The sequence below is a fragment of the Triturus cristatus genome, chromosome 8, assembly GCF_964204655.1.
Source record: "Triturus cristatus chromosome 8, aTriCri1.1, whole genome shotgun sequence".
Lineage (NCBI taxonomy): Eukaryota > Metazoa > Chordata > Amphibia > Caudata > Salamandridae > Triturus > Triturus cristatus.
Window position 1 is genome coordinate 78,864,841 of NC_140591.1, and position 25,017 is coordinate 78,889,857.

At 46.1% G+C, this 25,017-nt stretch overlaps 1 protein-coding gene across 1 annotated transcript in view; it reads left to right on the forward strand.

The window, feature by feature from the left end:
- The window catches only part of GPR156 (G protein-coupled receptor 156), a 202,652-nt gene that overhangs the window by 95,656 nt on the left and 81,979 nt on the right, over positions 1 to 25,017 (forward strand). The window contains exon 2 of the mRNA XM_085621048.1: positions 4,457 to 4,936. Within this exon, the coding sequence (XP_085477174.1) occupies positions 4,829 to 4,936 (108 nt within the window). The 5' untranslated portion in view covers positions 4,457 to 4,828. The remainder of the gene's footprint in view (positions 1 to 4,456; positions 4,937 to 25,017) is intronic.

Sequence of the window (25,017 nt, forward strand, 5' to 3'; positions counted from 1 at the left end):
ACACCTCCAGGTGGTGGTAGGTAAGGTTGAGTCTCTGTACTTGGTGTTGAGTGTAGGTCCTTGCACCTTCAGTCGGTGGGTGGCATGGACACTTCTAGATGGTGGTAGGTAAGGTTGAGTCTCTGTACTTGGCGTACAGCACATGGTATCTCACGCTTCTCTTAGTATGCGGCCCATACTCTTCCAGTTGGGCTGTTCTGCACAGAACAGCGGGATGTCCCTTCAACGGATTACCACTTCGTGCCAAAGCCGGTTCCCTCCCCTTGGCATCGCTCTAATTGGCTTCAATTACTGACAGTTGCTTTGGCGCGATCCCACATGCTGAGTGGTGACTCTGATCCTACGGGGCTCTGTAGAGTCCGCAGGCCTAGACAATAGACAGTTTGTTACATCCTTTAACGAGTCCCTTATTAACATGCAATCGCATATTAATGAAAGGCTAATTGGCCCTTCCGGGTGCCTGTATGTGTGAGTGGCGCTGACATTTGCATATTACAGAAGCGAACAGTGTTTACTATGATATTCTGCCACTGCCTAATTTGTAGAAAAAAAAGACAAATTAATGCCAAAGCCCAAAGTTTTGTTCAGAATCCCGGGGCCGGTTCTAGCAAAGAACAGGGTGCAGGACACCAAGGCTCTGTATTCTGCAATCCACCTCATGTCTCTTTAATCCACTGCTAGACACTCCCTGCCCCTTCACCTCACTATTTTTCATCCCCGCTTTCTCCCTTTGTCACGGTTATTCCATCTTTCTCTTTCTCCTACTTTCCCCTTTGGGTGCCTTTCTCTCTCTTGTGCAGGATCAAAGTCTGTAGAGGAAAAATATGTGAGGAAAATGATGTGACAGTCCTCAAAAATAAGTGTTGGTGGGCCCCACCTGCAACCACCAGCCCAAATTAAGAAAAACCTGCTCCCCAAGGACTGAAGCAGGGACGTAACACAAGCCCCTGCAGCCCCTGTGGCACAGGGATGCCCGCAACCCCTTTAGGGGCCCCCAACCTATCAGGGAGCCCCCAATCAGACAAGTTCAAGAGAATATCTGTGACATATGGGAGTCTCAGGCCCCTCATCGCATTCTACAGGGGGCCCCCAGCATTTTGTGATACGCCACTGGACTGAAGTTATCTTGGCGGGGTGGTAAACTTGTGAGGCTCAGCTGAATCTAAGGTTGGTGACGACAGAGTTTTGACCCCTGTAATTTGAAGTTTGACATATCTGTTCAGATCAGAGGCAACACTCGCCCGATTGGGGCATACGTTGTGTTTGTGATGGTATTATTCACTTCTTATTGAAGCCAAATGTGGCCACCCTTCTCTACGCCCCATTCTGGTATGTGCAAGGATGTTCAGTCACAAATACAGAATAGAAAGAGTCACCAGTGGACAATGTCGTCAAAAACCAACTTGACTTTGAACTCTCTGCCACAAGGTCTTTGCTTCCCTATAGACCCTGATGCACTGACAGGGAAGGGCTGATCATGTTATGTTGTGTTATGTTATCTTATGCCGATTTGTAGAGCGCACTACACTCCCAGAGGGGATCCTGGTGCTGAGCAGGTGTGAGTCTAGCCACACCTCTGGCCTAGTGGGACTACTTGAAAAGCGAGGTCTTCAGCTTCTTGTGGAACTCAAGAAGTGAAAAGGTGGTAAGTCATTCCATGCTGCAAGAGTGAAGTATGAGAAGGCTTGACTGACAGATCTGGTTTTGCGTATGCATAGGATTTGTGCAAGTAGGAGTCGGATGAGTGGAGGTGTCTGGAAGGTTTGAGACAGCAGATGTGATTATTGAGGTTTGCTGGGTCAGTGTTATGTAGTGCCTTGAAAGTGTGGGTGTGGAGTTTGGATTATGCTCGTTTGTGGATGCGGAGGGAGTGGAGCTCCTTCTGGTGTGGGATGATGTGAGTGCAACATGGGAGGTTGAGAGTGATTCTTGCTGCCAAGTTCTGTATGGTCTGTAGGCTTATGGTGAGTTTTTAGTTGATTCCAGCATAGAGGGTGTTCTCGTAGTCCAGCTTGCTTGTGACCATGGCATGCATGTTTTTCGGGTGCTGATTGGGAGCCATTTGAAAATCTTCCTCAGCATCTTCAGGGTGTGGAAGTATGAGGCGGTGACGGCATTGACTTGGGAGGTCATGTCGACTTTGCTGTCGATGAGGATCCCGAGGTTGTTGGCATGGGTGGTGGGGGTCAGTCTTTGCTCTGTTGGCCACCAGGTGGAGTCCCATAGTGATGTGCTCTTCCCAAAGATAACAATTTCTGTCTTGTCAGTGCTCAGTTATAGAGAACTGGTCTTCATGCTTTGGGTGATTCCAGTCATGAAGGCATTAAACTTGATCCGGGTACTGGGTGTCTTGTCCGTGAGGGGGCGAATGTGTTGCGTGTCATCAGTGTAGGAGAGGACGTTGATATCGTAAGAGCAGATGATGCTGCTAGAGGGATCACGTATGCATTGAAGAGGGTAGTGCTCAGGAAGGATCCTTGCAGAACTGCGCAGATGAGACCGGAGATATCCGAGGTGTACGTTGCCAGGGTGACTGACAGGATCTTTTCAGTCAGGAAGGAGCAGATCCATCGGAGTGCCTGTCATGTAGGCGTTGGATGAGGATGGGGTGGGAGAGGGTCTCAAATGCTGCAGAGAGGTCCAGGAGGATCAGGGCTGCTGTGTCTCCTCTAGCCAAAGTCATGCAGATGTCATCCGTGACGGCGATGAGGGCAGTTTCTGTGCTGTGGTTGGGTCTGAAACTAGACTGAGAAGTGTCACGTAGTTGGTGGTCATTGAGGTATTTGGTGAGGAAACTGTTGATAATTGTTTCAAGACCTTGGCCGGGAATGGTAGCAGGGAGATTGGTCTATAGTAGGCGAGCGTTGAAGGATCCGCAGAGGGTTTCTTGAGCAATGGGAGAAAAGGTTGCATGTTTCGAAGCACATGGAAAGGTTGCAGAAGAAGTGGAAGCATCCAAAATGGATGTGAGCATGGTGCTGATGGGTTGAAGTCCTCTGGAGTAGCCGTGGTGGAGGCAGGGGTCCGATGGAACTCTGAGTTAATGGACTTCATGGTGTCAGCAGTTTCTTCTGGGGTGATGATGGGCCATGTGATTAGTACTGGTTCTTTGGATAAGATCAGGATGTGTTTAATGAGATCTGCTGGGTTCAGTTGCAAGTTAAAGTTTCTGTAAATGGTGGTGATTTTGTTGCTGAAGGATTGAGATAGGTTGCTGCAGAGGTCCTGTGAGGGGGTGATTGAGTTGGAGTTGTCAGATGGTGAGATTAAAACTTTCACAATGGCGGATATATTTGTTGGTGCTGGCACTGATGCGGTCCGCCAGAGCAGTGCATTTGGCGGTCCCGATCATATGGTGGTAGCGTCTTATAGCGGATTTAAATGGACTCCTTTCTGCATTGTCCTGGCTAATTTCCATTTGTTCTTCAATTGCTTGCAGTGGCGTTTCATCAGTCTGAGCTCCTCCGTGTACAGCTGACCTGGGGTCTGAATCTTTTTGTAATGCTGTCTTTTAGAGGGGCTAGGGAGTCGGCGCAGGAGGTGATCCAATGGCTGACATTTTTGATGGCTTTGGGGAGGCTGGTGGGGGGGTGAAAGCGGTGCTCCAGTCCTTGTCAGTGATGCTGTTCCAGTTTGGGCGGGCTGGTCTGGCACTGGTGTATGTGCAACGGGCCGGGGCAGGGATGCTGAACTTGACAAGGTATGTCTGTCCGGGGAACAAGTCGACTAGGATGCTGCTGAGGTTGGTGAAAATAGGATTCAGGAGGTCTCTGGCATCGTGGGTAGGTCCCATTACTCATTGCAACCTATGCCATGGTGCTTGCATGCAGCTCTTTGATGATAGTTCATAGGTCGCTGTGCTATATTAGGACTGTAACTTATAAACTGCAAGTAACAGAAGGACCTCTGTGACAAATGCGGAAACCCACTAAGCTATCCACATAAAATACAGTTCTGTGATCTGCATGGTACATGTTCTTAGCAGCAGGCACAGTAACCCTCTGCACCACTTTATGATGAGTCAAAAGTGCAACTAGGCGAAACTCCAGCTCTCTCTCCAGCAGGAACATTAATCACCAGAGTTGTCTCGACATTTTTATTGTTGACTGAAAACTGCTGGAAACACAAGGACCTCTGCAGCAGGTGCTTTTACACCCATGTTATTTCTAAACACAGCTCAACAAGAGATGCAGCTGTACAGGTCCCACGGCCCTAAAGCCCTGATGAGCACACTGCTTGGAGTAATGGAGGCACTGTTTTGTCAGGGACCCCGTGTATGGTAACGTTTGCCACTTTGCACACCAGGTACATTCTTTATGGAAGACCAGTACAAAAAAATCTGACTAGCAGCTCAACAACAAATAACTTAGAAAAAGAACCCGCAGGGCTTGAATTACAAAGATGAAAGCTGATAAATGTAATAACATTTTTTCCTTGTGTTTCATCTTTATGGCAGGCCTATATGATGGTCCTCCTGCAAGAAGTGGCACCACAGGCATGAAAAGTAAGAAACTCATTTATCAGAGGCCTGTAATACAACAACGAAGACTGCCATCTACTGGTGCGGCTGGGATGCTTCTGGTGGCGTGGAACCAAATACGTTTGTGAACACTGACCTCCTGTGGTGGATTACCGCTACTGCATCTGTGCATGATGTGGATTATATGCGTTGGTCGAAAAGGGCCCGGTAATTTATCTGGACGTGTTTAAGAGGGTGCGCCTCAATGTGTCTCGTTTGGAAGTGGCGTTGTCTATCTGCCAGCCTCTCTCTTTCTTGCCGTGAGAGCGCCCTCTAGTGGGATGAGCTGGAGAGTAACAGCTGAAGGACATGGAGCCTGCAGCAAACTGCACCGGCCTCTGCGACTGCCACACAGAGGGCACCAACAGCAGCCAGAAGGCGTGGAGACTGATTCAGGAGCTGTGCCGGGCCACCAAGGTAGGCATGCCCTGACAGGCATTGGGGCACTTTGACCATCAGGGCCAGGTGCACTCTGTCCATCAGGGCCAGGTGCACTCTGGCCATCAGGGCCAGGTGCACTCTGGTCATCGGGGCCAGGTGCACTCTGACCATCATGGCCCGGTGCACTCTGGTCATCAGGGCCAGGTGCACTCTGGCCGTCAGGGCCAGGTGCACTCTGACCATCATGGCCCGGTGCACAGGGCTGGTATTTTTATATCAAGGACGGAAAAAAAAGAAAATATAATCTAAGTAAATATAAACTTAAAATTGCAAATACAAGATGGAAACAGTTCAAAAGTAGTTTAGAGCAGTGTAAGATGTTCCTAAATTAATATTAGCGCAACTAGAGGCATAAGTGCTGTGATAAAAAAGAATATAAAGGATTTTACACAAAATTATTTTAAAGTCCCCAAAAAGGCCGCACAAAGAAACTTGACATAAGAATTGAGCAGGTTTAGAGTTTGCTATTTTAGAGCATGAGAATTTTCGGGAGGCTCCGGGTGTATGGGTGGGTCTACGTCCCCGCAGGAGTGATGGAAATGTGTTGCAGAATCTAGAGGCCAGTACAGTGAGTGCCGACCCCCTAGTGTTTGATTGTGTGAAGAGATGTTGCATAACTTCAGGTCTTAGAAGCCATTGGGTTACAAGATAACAAGAGAGAGAATAAAAAGGAAGGGATACAACCGGATGGGAAATGTATGTGTAATGCGGGTAGAAAATGTGATATCATGCCCCTACTATAGGATTTCTTGAATGTTTTATCATTGCGAAAAGTGTTTTTATGCCCTATTTTTTTTAAATACAGAATTATGTGTCGCACCTAAGCCATAGAATTTCTGGTTGATGTGAAAATTCTTTTTATTGGCATTTTGAGGTTTAAACGTACATACAGCGTGTGTCGCAGAGAGAGTTGTGGTACATAGGTATTAGAGTAGACCTCCGTCAACATAGGGAGTACATCAATATCTTGTTCAGTGAGGATGTGGTCTGTGTTGTAGCAGAGCATTGCCATAGAGGGGAACTGGGGGAGAACTGAACTGGGGTGTGCCATGGGGTGTGTAGTGTTTGAGTGGGCGTACGCGATGGGTCCATTATTGCCTACTCGACAGTGCAGTTGCTGCTCGCTCAGGGGGAGGCGGATAGAATTTCTGGTTGATATGTGTAACCTCGATATTGCAATAGCTATTGGAAGGTACATGACTGCCGCAAAAAAGTTTTATATGGTGTAATGAGTCGAACAATGTAACCATGGGGAAGTAAGGAACCATGCGAAGGGGAAGAACCTCAGATCGATCCGAAGAGAAAAACTATAATTAGGATAATTATCTTTTAGGGTTTTTTTCATTATTTATCTTTTTATTAAGTATGTATTACGATGTGGCGTGATTAATACCTATATATACTGTGGGACTGAACAGGGAAGGGTTATGAAAATGTAACCAAATTATTTTTAAGATGGTTGTTTTAATAGTATTAGTTGATTAAATTATTTATGATATTAGAGTGTGTATAAATTGATTGTTCTTGTGCTGTTTAAAGACTAATGGTCTAAATAAACATTATCTTGACTGACTGACTGACCATTGGGTTATACTCGATATTCTCACCCCTCCTCTTCTGGGTCAGCTCCATTTGTTCTTAGATGTTACCCAAGGGGTTACACCTTGATGTGGCCTCTTTCGTGAACACACTAAATTAGACAAGCTGCATTGTTTTCTTTATTTTCTAGGAATATTTTTTCTAGACTAGAATCAGTATTTATTCCCCACAAATAATATTTGTGGGGAAAAAAATAAAAATAAAATATAAAAAAAAAAAAGAATCAGTATTTAAGTGCAGATAACTGACATTCAGTGATGTGTGAGGTGAGAGTGCAAGTCACAACGACTGGTGTTTCCGGCAGTCAAAGGAGGTAAGTATTGCTGAGACAAGGGCAGTTGTAGGCCTGTGTCAATTTTAACAAAAAGCTATTTGGAAAAACACATTGTGACAAACACAGACAGACTAGCAGCCAATTTTTTGGAAATCTAAGGTGACGAAAGGAAAAGGTGACAAAAATCTGACGAATTCCATCAAATATTTGCCCCAGATACCGAATGTATATTAAAAAATCCTCCTGTTTAGCGCACGAAGGGCAAACGTTACAAGATGAACACAACGCTGTGCAGAACTCTGCAGTATTGCATTACCTGAACAGCAGAAATATAGCAAAGAGCCATATATATATAACATGTTGTGCGCCAATGATGTCATTGTCACGCTTGTGCAAACAATAACATCTCAGCAGGAAACTAAACAGGATTTGGTGTTCGAGCAAAGGTGCTTGGTGTCTTGTGTAAGGTGCGTGCTCACATGTCCAAGTGTTAATTACATAGTATGTGGAATATGGCATTGGAAAATTGTGAGATAGGAATCCACGCAGTGTGAGGTCACTCCAGGCGCATTGCTTAGTTAGTAAGATTGTGGTGGGAGCTTTATATTTCCCTACAATCACACCAGCCGTGGCCCATGCAGGTAAGAGTAGTGGGGCAGTGGAGCGGGATTTCGTCAGACAAGGGAAAATGAATAATTAATTTAATTTTCCCTCTGCGTCGACTGTCAGCTAGTGAATATGACAAAAAGAACAGTATAACATATTATTTGGAAAAGTAAGAAAAGCATGCTATCACAATGCGAAATTCACTATCCCACAGGGCGGACCAATTACATTTAACACCCTTTTTGAGCAAAGATCTCATACTTTGGGTACAGCTGTCAAAAGACGGAACAAATTTGTTATACTAGTAAGCCATTCTAAGGAATGTTTTAATTCTTCCTTGTAGTCAGGAGCATGCAAATTCTCAATGGTTTTAAGCAACTGCTCTTAAGGTTTCACCCCCTCTTTGGCCAACCTATGACCCAAATATTCAATTTCTGTTTGATTAAAATTGCATTTATTCTCTCGCAAGGTCAGATCTCTCGCTGTAAACCTCTCCAAGACTAACTTCAGTATACAATCATGTTCTTCTTGATTGAGACCATAGATCAAAACATCATCCTGGTAGATGTTTACCTCAGGAACATTATATAACACATTCTCCATAGCCCTTTGTAATACCACTGCACCAGAGTTGAGTCCAAATAGTAATCTAGTGAATTTGAATAAACCAAATAGAGTGATAAAAGAAGTCAAATCCATAGAGTCATCATCTAAACAAATTTGATGATATACTGCCTTAAGATCTGAAGTTGAGAAAATACAAACTCCCTCTAATTGTGCAAGCATCTCAGAGATATTCCAGAGAGGATACTTGTCCACCACCACCGTCCTATCGAGACCTCTTAAATCTACACATAAACATACATCACCTGAGGTCTTGCGTGCTAGTACCACTGGTGCAAGCCATTCTGTTGCTTCAGTCTTGACAATAATCCCCTGTTTCTCCAATTTATCAAGTTCGGCCTGCATGTGTTGTCTCAAAGCTAAAGGTACTTCCCGCAACTTGCACGCTACAGGCGAATCCTCATTTTTCAAGACAATTTTATGTGAGTAATCAGACAAACATCCCAACTTTTCCTCAAAGACTTCCTCAAATTCCTGGCGTAACTCGCTAGGTACACAATTCACACCCTCCTAGACTTCAGCTACTTATGTACAGGACACAACAGAAGTGTCGGGAACTGCACCAGGAGAATGTTTCAAAATAATGCTCGGCTCTTTATTCAGATCTAGCATGACATTTAAATCCTTTTGTTGGAACCAGCTAATGATACTGTCACCTCTGCAAGAAACACATATTTTCCTGGCTGTGATGTGCCCTTTATATTCTGAATCACCAGTGAAGTACTCAAGCAACCTAATGGGCTTCCTTCCATAGGCGAATGGTGTGATGTTTGGTTTGAAAAGTTTGAATTTGTCTAAAAGTTTATGTGTGTAGAAATCTTTGGGGATAAACAATATTTTTACACCTGAGTCAAACAGCATGCCAACAGATTTTCCATTGACATTGACTTTATCAACTGGACCTTTTCTACTATGCCATCCAACTTGGAGTACTACTTTCCCACAATGTACTTTATTATATTCAACATCATCCTCTTCATCTTCATCACATAACAATACTTCTTTTACTTTCTGGACTTTATTCTTGTTTTGGGACCTGCAAGTGTTAGCATTGTTCCCGACTAATAAGGCAGGAAACTTCTTGTCATTGGCCAGGTGACTAGAGGCACCACATCTAAAGCACTTCCCCTTAAAGGGCTTTCTAGCTAGAGGATATAAGGCAAACAATTCTTGTCATTAGCCAAGTGACTAGAGGCACCACATCTAAAGCACCTCTCACTAAAGGGATTTCTAGAAAGAGGAGGTTCAGCATTTTTCGACACCGACTTACGCACCACATGTATCTTCTCTAACGGGGAAGGGTCATGTTCCTTCCCTATTACATCAAAAGAGGTTAAAGAATGTTCTATATTCTTCGCCATCAATAACACTTCGTCATGTTTAGGGTCATCCTTTTGCCATACATCGATAACCTTTTCAATGTTACAACCAAGCATGGATGTGTTCTTGTAGGTTACCCTCAAACCTGAAAGTGGCTGCTATTTTGCATTAACTTGTGACATAGCTTTCCAATGACTCTTAAGGTCTCTGTATCCGCTTACCAAAATGATACCTCTCTAAGATTGTACTCACTTGTGAGAGGTAATGTCTATCAAGGTTTTTGATACAGATGTCCAGTTCATTTAACCCCTCTGCTTCACTAGTCCCAATTTTCAGGTGATATTTGAACACTTCTTGCCCCTCCAGACCTTAACAGTGAAGCAGCAAAGAGGCTTTTTTTTCAGCACTTAATGTACAACAGACTCGGGCGTAGTGACAAAAACACTTTTTTCCCATTTAGATCACTTAATAGTGGGTCCTTCTGGAGAGAACAGGAAAAATGGAAGCAGCATAATATTTTGCATAATTAATGAAGGAACAATTTACACTAAGTTTGATAATAAAATATACATAAATGATCACAAACAATCAGGACAATTATTCACACAATTCTAGTATCAGAATCAGTAAAACTCATTAACTCCCCAAATTGTTTTTAAAAAAATGACTAGAGAACTCCTGAACAATAGATAGTTTTAGCTGGGACTCGGTGTCCGAGAACACCCCCAACACGCCCCACTTCACTCCCTTGAGAGCTTTCCTGTGTCCGAGAAGACACCCGAACAGATCCCCCTAAAAATTAAAATTAAGTTAAAACTAGTATTACTACTTCTCAGATGCTGATTAGTTTCTCCGTAGCAACAGCAACATTGTTCCCAGTATCAAAGCTGTTGAGATCAAAACGAAGATGAGAGGCTCTGTAACAATGCACTACAGCGGTGAAGAGTTGCACCCGAGAGAAAAGACGTCACTGAAGCGTTCATGCCTATAGCAGTGACGAGTTGAGTCTTGGTTGGCGAAGAACCAATAGATACCGCCACAGGGAGCCAAACAGCCAATGAGCAGAGTAACAATAAGAACGCAGAGAAGCACCCACATGGAGAATACAGCGGTACGTTCCAACATAACACAGGAGACTAAGCAGCGTTGAAGGGAGCACAAGGGAATGACTTGTAGCACAAGTGGCGGCTCGCACAGATAAACACTGTGGGGCAATGAAGGGGGCGCAGGGTGGGGTGGGGCGGTAGTGGAGTTCAACATACGACGGGAAAGGTGAAAGTAAAGAAATAAATAAATAAAGCCACTTACCTTGCGCTCGCCGCATCGCCGCCTCACCACCCCACAGTGTTACCTGTGCGAACCGCCTCTTATGTAGCACGTGAGGTTTCATACACTAGTTTGAATTTGACATGGCTTTGCACGCAGAAGCCAAACCATTGGTCCGTACTGTAGAAGTTTCCTGTAACTTGGGAGACATTAGAGACTTCCCCATAATCTATGAGAACGTAAAAGCTTCTCAAACAGAGGATTCTTCTTTAAACTGAAAGCTTGAAAGTCCCGCAACGAGGTTTAAAGTCGTCGCCAAATGTGGTAATTGAAGATCGTACACGTAGAAAGAAGGCTGATCCAATATGAAAGTTTATTCAACTATAAGCAATACACGAAAATGTCCTAGCCACCTCATCCACTGCAGGCCAACTGCTCTTACAAACATTCTAAGCCCCCAAGAGACATTCTATACACTAAGCATTGGCACAACATAATAAATCAGGATACCACACATGGCTCTTGGAGAACCGTTCCTGCTGGTGCTTTCATTGCCCTTGAGAAGAGGAGTGCCAAGGGCAGTTTCAGATGACAAGCAAGGGGTGGCATCTGGCTGCCCCTGATGGATGTCTGTGTATGCAAGGGATCACTTGGCACTCTGACCAATAGCACCTTGTAACACGTGGCGCTGGGTAAAAGTAGGCCCAATTCACCCACACAAACAGGTAGTAAGAGAAGGGACTCACTCCTCCATTCACCTGCTCACTCCTGTTCAGAGTTACATCAGAATGAACTCTCCAGCCTTTTATCTCATCTCCAGTTGCAACATAAGCAGCTGCAATATTTATCCAGTGATAGGAGTCCCTCAGGATGGGAAGGTTGTGGGCCAACCCTTCTAACTCAATTCTGAATTATATCATGCGAAGGACACATCTGTGTCATGTGCACAGAGTAGTGGCTTGTAAGTTTGGATATTGCCTGCACATCATTGGCTTAAAGCTGCATATGCCTATTGAACAGATAAGGGGACACGCAGGACCCTTGTGGGACACCGTACAGAACATCACACCTATCAGATTCAGACTCATCCAAGGCTGCACAGCTTTCACGGTTAGCATGAAAAGATGTGAACCAGTCTAACCTCAAGGAATCAGGGGGGTAGCTACCATTGGTGCAGCAGGTGCAGTGCACCAGGGCCCAGAGTCCCAAGGGGCCCATGAGCCCTGATAATTACTGTATTTTACTACCCCACCAATAGTAAAATGGGCCATTTTCCTTGCTTACACTATGGTCCATGGCATCCTTGCTACCGTGCTGCCAAGAATTTAGGAAGGGCGTCAAAGCCAGGAAGTATATCTAGTATACTAGTGTATGTTATGTGATGTTAAGTTATGTTAAGTTGATTTGTATAGAGGGACTAATCTCCCATGCGGGTATCCAAGCACCGAGCAGGTGCGTGGGGTGGAGTCAGAACCTGGGTAAGACTGGCTTTGCAGATCGTTCGTAGCTGGTTTAGAAAATCCTGGTCTTCAGCGTCTTCCGGAACAGAGATCCCTTTCTCCTGCATGTTCAGACCCTGTGTGTATTCCCTATCCTGTTGAGAAAGATGAAAAGGATGAAGACAAGATGAAGAAGAAAGAGAAAGAGAAAGGCGAAGGATGAAAACAACACTCAAACACTGCAGGTCTGTGGACGGTCTCCCACTTTCAGATCCTGGCCGGAGATCAGCTCTGCTGCTGATATCTGGGCATTGATTTCATTAATCTACCAGTGATCTGTTGACTGAAGTTCTGAAGCTCCCCTGACCCCACCCTACCGCCAGCCCCACTCTGGGACAGTCACTCTGAATCCTGACTCTTTACAGGACACACTGTACCTGAATCCCCAAGAGTTTAGTCCCTCTCAGCCTAACTGTAATGGGCAGCGCTTGAAGGCCCCTTTGGTCTAATGCAAAGGGGCCAGAAGTATGGGTTTAGGGGTAGGGGATGCTGCAGCACCCCCAAAATCAGAATGCTGGAGCTCAGAAGCTGAATGAGCAATAAAAGATCCATTTAAATGGGATTTGTTTTCGCTTTCCATGAGGCAGTGGGTCAAGACTGATTTGCATATGACTGGGTCTGAACTGAGGTGGTGAAATGAGCTAAAGAATGATGATGGATTAAACCCAGATCTGTGATTGGGGGTGACTGTCTGAAAAGATTCAGCGCTCCGTCCATCATCTCCTTGTGTTTGCTTTGTTCGCCCTAAGTTGGCAGGGTATGCCCAGACGTGGGTCCCTTGGTCACTTTGCCACTGGATTCAAGCTAGCCTGGCTGATGAAGGGTGTTCCCCAGAAACCGGTCCCAGGATGCTTGTTTCCGGTCCAGGGAAGACATGGCTTGGCAGTTCGGGCTGGACTGCTCCCGTGAGGCACAGGGCCAAGACTGATTTGCATATAGCTGTGTCTGAACTGGGGTGCCAAAGTGAGCTAAAGAAAGATGATGGATTCAACCCAGATCTGTGACTGGGGGTGAGTGTCTGAAAAGTTTCAGTGCTCCGTCCATCATCTCCTTGTGTTTGCTTTGTTTTTTTCGCTTGACCCATTCATGGTGTGTTCAAAGATAGAGGTCAAATGTCAGGCTATGCCTTCTGACAAATTGCTGCTTATTCTTTTAACATAAAGAATGGGGTTTAACTTTTCTTTCTCTCACTGGAAACTTAGAGTATTTTCTAAGGTGAACTATCTGACAATATTGCTGGAGTACACGGAGTGTCAAAGGAAAGGCTGTAGGGTCCCAATTTTTTTCTAACACACAACAACATTTAAACGCCTGTAAATTAACTGAAGGAATGTTTCAAACTTTATCAGCAGTTCGGAATGCACAAATGAAGCACTTTTTTCAAATTCTGAAGGGTGATAAAAATAAAGATTTTAATAGAATCGATGCAAATCTAAGCACTGTACTTGGTGATGTGCAATTGATAAATATTTTCTGAAACGCGATTTCCACACATTTTGGTTTGTGCACTATACGGTTTTACCGGTAAAACAGCATGCCAGTGCCAATTTTGAGGCAATTTTATTGGAAAATATGTTTTCTGTAAATGTCAGTGCACTACCACACCATACTTTGGTAATATATTTGCAACAGTGAACTCCAAAATTCACCACTGGCTACCAACCATCTTTCTTTAAAAAATCTTCATTTCGGCGCAATCATGGTGGCCGTAAAAGTACCTAAAAAAACATCATCAAACATAAATTCATCACTAAGGGTAAAATTACACATATATTTAAAATACCCGAGCCTCCCCTAAAACTGTTTACTGCAATATAATGCTTTTCCTGAGATGTATTGACCCCGTAAAAGAGAGCAGTATTAAAACATACAGTCCAATCCCCAAGTGCAAATAAATACTGTAACGCGCAATTATAGTCTCTTATACTCTGTGCAAGGAAAATCGGTTTTAGATAATGTCTCCTTAGATGGTCATAGAAACCACAAAACAACATAAAGTTCTGTGTTCCTTGTCTCGGTAGACCACCACGGGGGCAAGGAAACGCGTCTAGTGGTCGATTTTTCATTTCAGGGAAGGCAACCAAATGATGTACTATGCCCAACCGTAACCTGGTTAAGACAAAACGATGCTGAGTGTTAGTTAACTGTGACAAATAAGGTAGGCAACCCTCCTGCAAACGATTCGGCATATATAAAACGACCGCAGGCTCCTAGGATCTACACGCATTCTACTTTCCGGTCTATAATTTAAAAAGGGAGCTTTAAATACAGTCTTATTGAGGGATAAGGTTCTGCGGGAGTCTTGAAGTACCGGTATGTTGAAAAGCAGGTTAAAAAAATAATTTAGAGAGGACAGCCAAGGAATTTTAAGGATGTGATCTAGAGTTAAACACTCTAAAATTGCTGATTTTATAAAACTTGTTTCTGCTTTTGCCCAACTAGGAAACCAGAGTTATAAAGATTTCAATAAAAGTGAGTATTTCAAAAAGGGCAACCCACCCTCCTTTTGAACACTAGAAGATGACGCAGATGCTAGTGTACACAATAAATGTCTAAGGGAGGAAGGAATGCTTCATAACCTGGAGGGAGTTACTGGGTGCATCACCCCACAGGCCTCCTTCATATGTAGCTGTTGGTTTCCCTCATGCCTTATATGTATATCATTGCTTTGAGTGGGCGACTCCCCAGTTTATTAGAACCCCTAAAAATCCCTTCACAAACTCGACTCATCTTCAAACGGGCATTTAAATTCTGTTGAGATCATGTACCATTGCTGGTAAATAAATCCCCTAGATAACAGAACAAGTTTACTCTCGCGATTGGTTTGCCCCCAATGTGAAAGGTTCCTGCACATCGGCATCTTTTCCCCAAAAACCATCATATGTTTTTGTCTTGTTAATTTCCATTTTTCTGGCTTCTGTAAAGTCACCAAATGTATTCATCAGTTTCTGCAGGCCAACAGGTGTCCTGGATAGCAGGGGACCGTTTTCGGCATAAAACGACGTGGGAACAGGCCAGCTTGCGACGGTAGGTGTGTCAACCTACGGAGCACTATCGACCCCATTAATAAAAAGTGAGAGCAGGAAATGTACCAATACGCAGCCCTGCCTGATTCCCCTCTTGATTACAAATAAATGCGAGCAGTTCCATTGGGGCCAGGCCGGTCCTTGGCAGACAGATTCTCATACAGCCGTGAGAGGAAACAGACTATGTACTCAGGGGCACCAAGGGAGACCACACGCAGTCCCATGGCAGTCCAACTAAGGGGCATACCGTAGCGTGACTTGACGCTGCCGCATTGAGAATGTCAGGGGCTAGTGGGACCTACGAGTGGAGACTTAGACAGATTGCAGCAGGTCAGGACTGTTTTCAAAGAGTCAAGCAACACCACCAAGGCAAGCTTCACGATGGACTGTGACTCTTCTCCTGACGCACTGTGCTTTTTGAACTGTTGACACCAACCACAAACCATCTGGAGCATCGACAGAGTGGACCAACTCCACTCACTGGACATGATTCCAGCTGTCAAGCAGCAAGACAATTTCGGACATCCTTGCACCAGTGTTTGCGTCCTGCCTCACTCAGGTTAAAGTATGAATGTGAGTACAGATGTGTTGCACCCAGGGTCAACGTCCATGCGTCCAATGGTGTGCGGCTGAGTGACTCCAGAGACTGATGGACTATGTAGTATCCAGATTGTTATGTTTTTGTTTCCACTGGTTGGATTCGTTGTCCTTTCTTTTGGATTTTGGAAGGGATGTAGTGTCCTGCTGGACACTTTGTGCAGCCCCCTAGGGGCAGTCCTAACACTCATCCCACATCCCACGCCCATCCAACACAGGCGTCACCAGTCAGGTGTTCATGCCAATAAAAGGGACCTGGCACACCTGCCCTAGGGCAGTTACACCTACCATAACTAGGGGCCCGATTCACAGAACAAATGTAAGACAAAATCCTAAACTTACTACTCATGGTATTCACAGAATGCACTTACCACTGTCCTAAGTTTACGTCCGCACTCGGGCCGGAATTTCCACACCCAGAGTGGAAGCTCCGCACCCGGAGTGGAAGCTCCACACCCGGAGCGGAATTTCCACCATTGGGCCGGAATCTCCGCCTCCGGGCCGAAATACCCACAATGCATCAGATATAGTCAATTAACATCAGATTGTGGGTATTCCAGCCCGTAGGCGGAGATTCCGGCCCGATGGTGCAAATTCCGCTCCGGGTGTGGAGCTTCTACTCCGGGTACGGAACTTACACTCCGGGTGCAGAAATTCCGGCCCGAGTGCGGACGTAAACTTAGGACAGTCGTACGTGCATTCTGTGAATACCATGAGTAGTAAGTTTAGGATTTTGTCTTAAGTTAGTTCTGTGAATCGGGCCGTGTCTGTCTGTGTCATCTCTTTATTTAGTATGTGGGCCTAGGGCTACTACTTACAGTAACATTGATGGGGGCAACCCACTCTGGAATTGTTCCACCACCACTGCTCTAGTAACCACATTTTCGTTGTCTCGACCATGTTACATAAAGCTTACTTTGATGCCCCTTTTTTCCTCATTTACTCCACACACAAACACTTTTTCTTTGTACCCTTTCCCTTGTGCAACCTCCATTTCTGAGGTATGGTTAAATATGGTGCTGCTTTTACCACTTTGTTAATAAGAGAGTATATAAAAAGAAGTTCTTTCCTAAAAACTATGTGGTTGTTTCGTCTTTTTTTCCCCTGGTGCGTACTTAAAAGTATATGTTTTCTCATGTATTAATTAACCATTGCTGAGCATTTAAGCAACCTAGCGTGTTTAAAAAGAGAAGTTTAAAATACTCTTTCCTTGGCTTGTCTGGTAAAAACGTTTGGGACCGCTTGTTATTCCTAATACACTATACCCAGGCCCTTGGCCGTGGATTGGGTTACCCCATTAGTCTTTAATGGATATCTCCAGCAGGTGATAACCTGCGAGGGTTTTTTTGTATAACTGTATATTGAATTCACTTGGGTTAGGTGTTGAATGTATGTTATGTTGTACACCTGTTAAAATTCCGTGTGTTGCCTCAACAGTCTAAATACAGACATAGGACATGTGTAAGAGAGAAACCTTGTCATACAGTGAGGACTATATTGACAGACTCCTACAAGGGCAGGCTGGAACGAGCTTCCTTGGTGCATCCACACCTAGTAAAGACCTTACCCTGAACGATAAAATAAACACATTGGAAAGGCTAGAGAAGAAGTTGAGACTCCATGGCCATGTGCTGACGAAATACATTTCAGGCTAAGATCATCCGTGTAGGTTTACAAGTCAGGAATGAACCTGCAAACCCCATTCGTCTTTAATGGACTTATAATAAGTAGGCAATTTGCTGACCAGCTCGTGCGCATCTACCTTTTCTTGGTGTAGGGCCTCCTCTAGTGGTCAAAATAGGTAGTGGCAAGTACCTTAGTATCTGCATGTGTGTTTTACCTGAATGACCATCGGAAGCTGGTTTTTTGCAGTAAATATATTTAATTAATTTGGTTTTGAGAATCAGACTTACATCTATGCAGTGATTTTTTTCTGATGTCACGCCTATAGATGTGCCCCGCTGTAGGTATGTCTTTAGATGTGCTACAGGCCCGTCGCTCGTGCTGTGAGCACTTCTCTCCAAGGCCCGAGGTCCCTGAGCTGCATCTTCAGTGAGTGAAGTTGTTTACCTCTGGTGTTCGAGGACTAGAACATTAGGTCATTCCAGCTGGCAGGACCAAGTGGTGTTAAGCCAGGAACTCCGAGACTGTCTGAGACAATAATGATACTTCATGAATGTCAACGTCAGGTCAAAGCATTATTTAGTAACACAATAGGTATTTATTAGAAAAGGATAATGCAGACCAAATAAACCCCCTGAAAAAAATGAGGGTATCAGTAACTTCTTGCGTTGAGATATGAACTTAATTGTTATTCTAGTGCCTACACAGTAAGGCGCTATAATCCATCAACGGTGTTATCCTATTAGCCCTATACTGGGACGCCACTGTAATATCCAGATCCTGTTTGTCGCGTTGGTTCTACTATGACGTTCGTTGGAACGCTTTGGTAAAGGAGTCCGTCGCCAGAGAAGCTCCCAGGCATCTCCGAGGACCGCCATGTGTCTCCCATCCGTCCACAGTGCAAGCTTCCTGGCTCAGCAAAGCTCGGACAATACAGAGGCGCCTGCGCAGATCCCAACCGCACCACCATTCAGAAGGGCACGGGGGAACCCAACACCCGGAAAGGGGTTTCCTGGTTAGACACTTTTCTAAGCCCTTACAAGTGAGGAGAGTGTCTGGATGTTCTGCCAAGCTCAGTGATGGAAAAGTTTGGCATCTAGGTAAACTTTCCAAATGTAATACGATTTTGTGCTGGAAGGATGACAATTTAAGCCCTGCTAGAGTACCCTTATTGGACGATGCTGCTGTGAGTACACCACTGGTCAATCTCAACGAAGGTTCGATGGGAATCAATAATTCCATCAACCTCCACGGGGAGGGGGGATGGGGGGGTGCAGACAGGAACGTACACGGATATGGTGCAGTCATCAGGAATTATTCCCAATAAGGTTATAGTCACTGGTTCTGAAAGAAATGTGTCGATGCCCACTAAGTTAAAAGATGTTGTGCTTGGGTGAAATGCGGAACCCGGGTAATGCAAACCCTTGAAACGAATTCACATGAGTAAACGAACGTAGTATATTGTTATTAGGATATAGGATGCTTCTGAGAACTGTACTTTAATTCTTTATTCTGTTGTGTTAGAGAATGTTTTCTTTAGGTTGTCTAATGTTCAACATTAAGAAAATATAAAGGGGGTGACATGTGGTGTTGGTAAGTAACGCTTCCGCGTGGGTGGACTGTAGAATGCGATTGTAGTTGAGTCTGTGCTCGTGAAGGTTATGGCTGGTTAGAATGTCCAGGGGGAGCGGCGGTAGCTGCAGACTCGCTGCGCGTTGTACGCTGCGCTCTATTAACCCCCCCCCCCACCCCCCACCTTAATAGAATACACCTTAAATAACCTCTCTGTGAGCCCGTGATCTTTACAATTTCAAGGGGTGGCCTGTGACGTGAGGCCACTGGCTGCAGTGTGGCATCTGGACACAGTTTAAGGGACCTCACACTGGTCCCAAGAATGCCCAGGGTAACGGGACTAGGACTCCTGGCTGATCACAGCTACACCTGCTCTAAGCAGGAGCATTCTAAGCTAGCTTTGGTGGCACCAATGCTTGTAAATGCTATACATCAGATCAGCAAATCACAGAAGACTGTTTCAACAGTTCTGAGTTCAGGCCCAAGGAATGTGTGATACCCCAGAGATCCTGGATGGAGTGGACACAGCCTGGTGATCTTCAAGGATTGGAAAACTTGAGGTGCGGGAACCCCACAAAAACACAAGGCCACACTCCATGTGCACCCATGGGTCACACACCCATTACTGGTGCCACGACTGGGTTGGACAGTCAACATGCAGGCAGGAGGCTGGTGGGTCTGTGTGAGATCACCAGCAGGTGCTGTCCTCTATGTATCTCAGGTGCACCCTCCACCTTCTCCTGACACGTATTATTGTGACTCATTCGGTTTGATTTTCACCCAGACTGTGCATCTGCAGGGCTCCTGGGCAGGCTCTATCCTTAGGTCAGGGTTTTGCATAGAGCTCCGAAACTTGGCTTGGGTCCTGCTTTTACTTGGTCAAGGCAGCTCTTCTCTAGGTAAATTCATAATCTCTCCTGGTCCTGGACCTAGGTAGGTTTGTCATCTCTCCTGGTCCAAGGCAGATCTTCTCTTGACAGATTCATCTTCTCTTCTGGTCCTAGGTAGGTCCTTCATCTCTTCTGGTCCTACGTAAGTTTGTCATCTCTTCAGGTCCTAGGTAGATTCATCGTCTCTTCTGTTTCTAGGGAAGTTCATCATCTCTTCAGGTCCAAGTTATGTTCATCATCTCTTTTGTTCCTAGGTAGGTTCATCATCTCTTCTGGTCCCAGGTAGGTTCATCATCTCTTCTGGTTCAAGTAAGGTTCATCATCACTTCTGGTTCAAGTAAGGTTCATCATCTCTTCTGGTCCTAGGTAGGTTCATCATCTCTTCTTGTCCTAGGTAGGTTCATCATCTCTTCTGGTTCTAGGTTGGTTCATCATCTCTTCTGATCCTAGGTAGGTTCATCATCTCTTCTGGTCCAAGTTATGTTCATCATCTCTTCTGTTCCTAGGTAGGTTCATCATCTCTTCTGGTCCTAGGTAGGTTCATCAACTCTTCTGGTTCAAGTAAGGTTCATCAGCTCTTCTGGTCCTAGGTAGGTTCATCATCTCTTCTGGTTCAAGTAGGGTTCATCATCTCTTCTGGTCCCAGGTAGGTTCACCCTCTCTTCTGGTTCAAGTAAGGTTCATCATCACTTCTGGTTCAAGTAAGGTTCATTATCTCTTCTGGTCCTAGGTAGGTTCATCATCTCTTCTTGTCCTAGGTAGGTGATCATCTCTTTTGGTCCTAGGTAGGTTCATCATCTCTTCTTGTCCTAGGTAGGTTCATCATCTCTTCTGGTTCTAGGTTGGTTCATCATCTCTTCTGATCCTAGGTAGGTTCATCATCTCTTCTGGTCCAAGTTATGTTCATCATCTCTTCTGTTCCTAGGTAGGTTCATCATCTCTTCTGGTCCTAGGTAGGTTCATCAACTCTTCTGGTTCAAGTAAGGTTCATCATCTCTTCTGGTCCTAGGTAGGTTCATCATCTCTTCTGGTTCAAGTAGGGTTCATCATCTCTTCTGGTCCCAGGTAGGTTCACCCTCTCTTCTGGTTCAAGTAAGGTTCATCATCACTTCTGGTTCAAGTAAGGTTCATTATCTCTTCTGGTCCTAGGTAGGTTCATCATCTCTTCTTGTCCTAGGTAGGTGATCATCTCTTCTGGTCCTAGGTAGGTTCATCACCTCTTCTGGTTCTAGGTTGGTTCATCATCTCTTCTGATCCTAGGTAGGTTCATCATCTCCTCTGGTTCTAGGTAGGTTCATCATCTCTTCTGGTCCTAGGTAGGTTCATCATCTCTTCTTTTCCTAGGTAGGTCATCATCTCTTCTGGTCCTAGGTAGGTAATCATCTCTTCTGGTCATTTCCTCTGGTTCTAGGTAGGTTCATCATCTCTTCTGGTCCTAGGTAGGTTCATCATCTCTTCTGGTTCTAGGTAGGTTCATCATCTCTTCTTGTCCTAGGTAGGTGATCATCTCTTCTGGTCCTAGGTAGGTTCATCATCTCTCCTGGTTCTAGGTAGGCTAATCATCTCTTCTGGTCCTATGTAGGTGATCATCTCCTCTGGTTCTAGGTAGGCTTACCATCCCCTCTGGTCCTAGGTAGATTTGTTAGCTCTTCTGGTCCAAGTCAGCTATTTTCCAAGCAGGTTTGTCGTCTCTTGTAGTTCACGGTAGTTTCATCATCTCTTCTGGTCCAAGGCAGATTCATAATCTCTTCTGGTCCTAGATAGGTTTGTCATCTCTTCTAGTCCAAGGCAGCCTCATCACCTCTTCTGGTCCAAAGTAGCTTCATTACCTCTTCTGTTCCAAGGCTTGCTCATCATCTATTCTTGTCCAAGTCAGGTTCATTATCTCTTCTGGTCTTATGAAGATTTTTCATCTCTTCTGGTCCTGAGTCAGTTAATCATCTCTTCTGGTCCTAGCTAGGCCATCATCTCTTCTGGTCCTGTCTAGGTTTGTCATCTCTTCTGGTCCTAGGTAGGTTTGTCATCTCTTCTGGTCCTAGGTAGGCAAATAATCTCTTCTGGTCCTATATAGGTTCATCATCTCTTTTTGTCCTAGGTAGGTGATCACCTCTTCTGGTCCTAGGTAGGCTCACTATCCCTTCTGGTCCTAAGTAGGTTTGTCATCTCTTCTGGTCCAAGTCAGCTTTTTTCCAAGCAGGTTCGCCGTCTCTTCTAGTTCAAGGTAGTTTCATCATCTCTTCTGGTCCAAGGCAGGTTCACAATCTCTTCTGGTCCTAGGTAGGTTTGTCATCTCTTCTAGTCCAAGGCAGCCTCATCACCTCTTCTGGTCCAAGGCAGCTTCATCACCTCTTCTGCTCCAAGGCTTGCTCATCATCTATTCTTGTCCAAATCAGGTTCATTATCTCTTCTGGGCCTATGAAGGTTTGTCATCTCTTCTGGTCCCAGGTCAGTTAATCATCTCTTCTTGTCCCAGGTAGGTCATCATCTCTTCTGGTCCTGTCTAGGTTTCTCATCTCTTCTGGTCCTAGGTAGGTTCATCATCACTTCTGGTCCTACGTAGGTTCATCATTTCTTCTGGTCCTAGGTAGGCTAATCATCTCTTCTGGTCCTATGTAGGTTCATCTTCTCTTCTGGTACTAGGTAGTTTTGTCATCTTTTCAAGCCCTAAGTAGGTTCATCATCTCTTATGGTCCCAGGCTGAGCCTAAGCTCAGAGAGAAGCAGCATCTCGCAGTCTTGTCCCTGGCATGTCGTCCTCTGGGCGGCTATTGCAGGACTTCCATTCAAAGTCCAAAATGGGTACAAAGTACCTCTTTTTACTGATGGGCAACAGGTGCCCAGAAGACAGCGCCAAAGTATAAAGGGGGCACAGTAAGTGATACTAACTAGTTTAGACCAGGTGGTGTTGCTGGGATCATCCCTGGGATCAATGTTTATTGTAGCTCAGAAACTAGACAAGGTTGAAACTACCCAGCGAGAGTCCTACCACCAACCTCCAGCCTCTCCATAGCCCAGTGAGGGTCCTGCCACCAACCTTCACCTTCTCCATAGCCCAGTGAGGGTCCTGCCACCAACCTTCAGTCTCTCCATAGCCCAGCGAGGGTCCTACCACCAACCTCCAGCCTCTCCATAGCCCAGCGAGGGTCCTGCCACCAACCTTCACCTTCTCCATAGCCCAGTGAGGGTCCTGCCACCAACCTTCAGTCTCTCCATAGCCCAGCGAGGGTCCTACCACCAAACTCCAGCCTCTCCATAGCCCAGCGAGGGTCCTGCCACAAACCTTCAGCCACTCCAGAGCCCAGCGAGGGTCCTGCCACCAAACTTCAGCCTCTCCATAGCCCAGCGAAGGTCCTGCCACAAACCTTCAGCCTCTCCATAGCCCAGCCAGGGTCCTGCCACCAACCTTCAACCTCTCCATAGCTCAGCGAGGGCCCTGCCACAAACCTCCAGCCTCTCCATAGCCCAGCCAGGGTCCTGCCACCAACCTTCAGCCTCTCCATAGCTCAGCCAGGGCCCAGCCACCAACCTTCAGCCTCTCCATAGCCCAGTGAGGGTCCAGCCACCAACCTTCAGCCTCTACATAGCCCAGTGAGAGTCCAGCCACCAATCTTCAGCCTCTCCATAGCCCAGTGAGGACCTTCAGCCTCTCCATAGCCCAGCGAAGGTCCTGCCACAAACCTCCAGCCTTTCCATAGCCCAGCCAGGGTCCTGCCACGAACCTTCAGCCTCTCCATAGCCCAGTGAGGGTCCTGCCATCAACCTTCAGCCTCTCCATAGTCCAGCGAGGGTCCTACCACCAACCTCCAGCCTCTCCATAGCCCAGCGAGGGTCCTGCCACAAACCTTCAGCCTCTCCAGAGCCCAGCGAGGGTCCTGCCGCCAACCTTCAGCCTCTCCATAGCCCAGCAAAGGTCCTGCCACAAACCTTCAGCCTCTCCATAGCCCAGCCAGGGTCATGCCACCAACCTTCAGCCTCTCCATAGCTCAGCCAGGGCCCAGCTACCAACCTTCAGCCTCTCCATAGCCCAGTGAGGGTCCAGCCACCAACCTTCAGCCTCTCCATAGCCCAGTGAGGGTCCAGCCACCAATCTTCAGCATCTCCATAGCCCAGTGAGGACCTTCAGCCTCTCCATAGACCAGCGAGGGTCCTGCCACAAACCTCCAGCCTCTCCATAGCCCAGCCAGGGTCCTGCCACGAACCTTGAGCCTCTCCATAGCCCAGCGAGGGTCCTGCCACCAACTACCAGCCTCTCCATAGCCCAGCCAGGGTCCTGCCACGAACCTTGAGCCTCTCCATAGCCCAGCGAGGGTCCTGCCACCAACTACCAGCCTCTCCATTGGCCAGCCAGGGTCCTGCCACCAACCTCGAGCCTTCTCCTAGCCCAGTGAGGCAGTAAAGACCATCCTCTTCTATAAGGTGGGACCACTTTGGAGTCACCCCCAATACATCATAGTTGAGTGCTCTGCTTGTGGAGCAATAAAACATTGTGGAGTGCCGCCAGGGGTCTCAAAGAGGTCAAGGCCACTTGGGAAAAATGTAAATGTTCAGCTGTGGCACTCTTCCTCAGGGCACAGGCGAGCTGGTCACGCCGGCACCCAGCATCAAATCTGCTCACATGAGTAAAGCTGAGGCGTCGGCACAGTGATGACTCTGGGTAACCAAGGCAATCCGCCCAGGCTGGGGATAGGGCTTCGCTTGGCACTGCAGCATCTAGAAGGCTACGAACACTGGGGATCTCGACCGGCGTAGTGCACTGGCTATCGTTGTAGCACTTGCAGGTCCACAGGTGAAGCGCTGGACCATAGGAGAATGTTGCCAGTTCCAAAGCAAATCGCTGGACTGTTGTCGTGTCTCTGCTGGTGCATCTCAGACAGAGTTTGGGGCTACATTTAACGAGATCCGCAGAATGCAGAGTCCTTCAACCATGTTAGGGGAGGCATGAGGTCCTTTATGGCCCTGGAGCTTCAAGAAAAACAGGGGGCAAGCCAACAAGCCCTTAGAGTCACTCTGGGTTCAGTCCTTGTTCTCCTCAGGGCAAAGATCAGCAGGCAGCAGTGCGGCTCAGCAAATCAGAAAGAAGCAGTCCCTCAGAACCGTCAGACACAGCCAAGTGGCAACCCTTCAAGTGCAGCTGCCTTTACTCCAGCAGAGTTCTTCCCAGA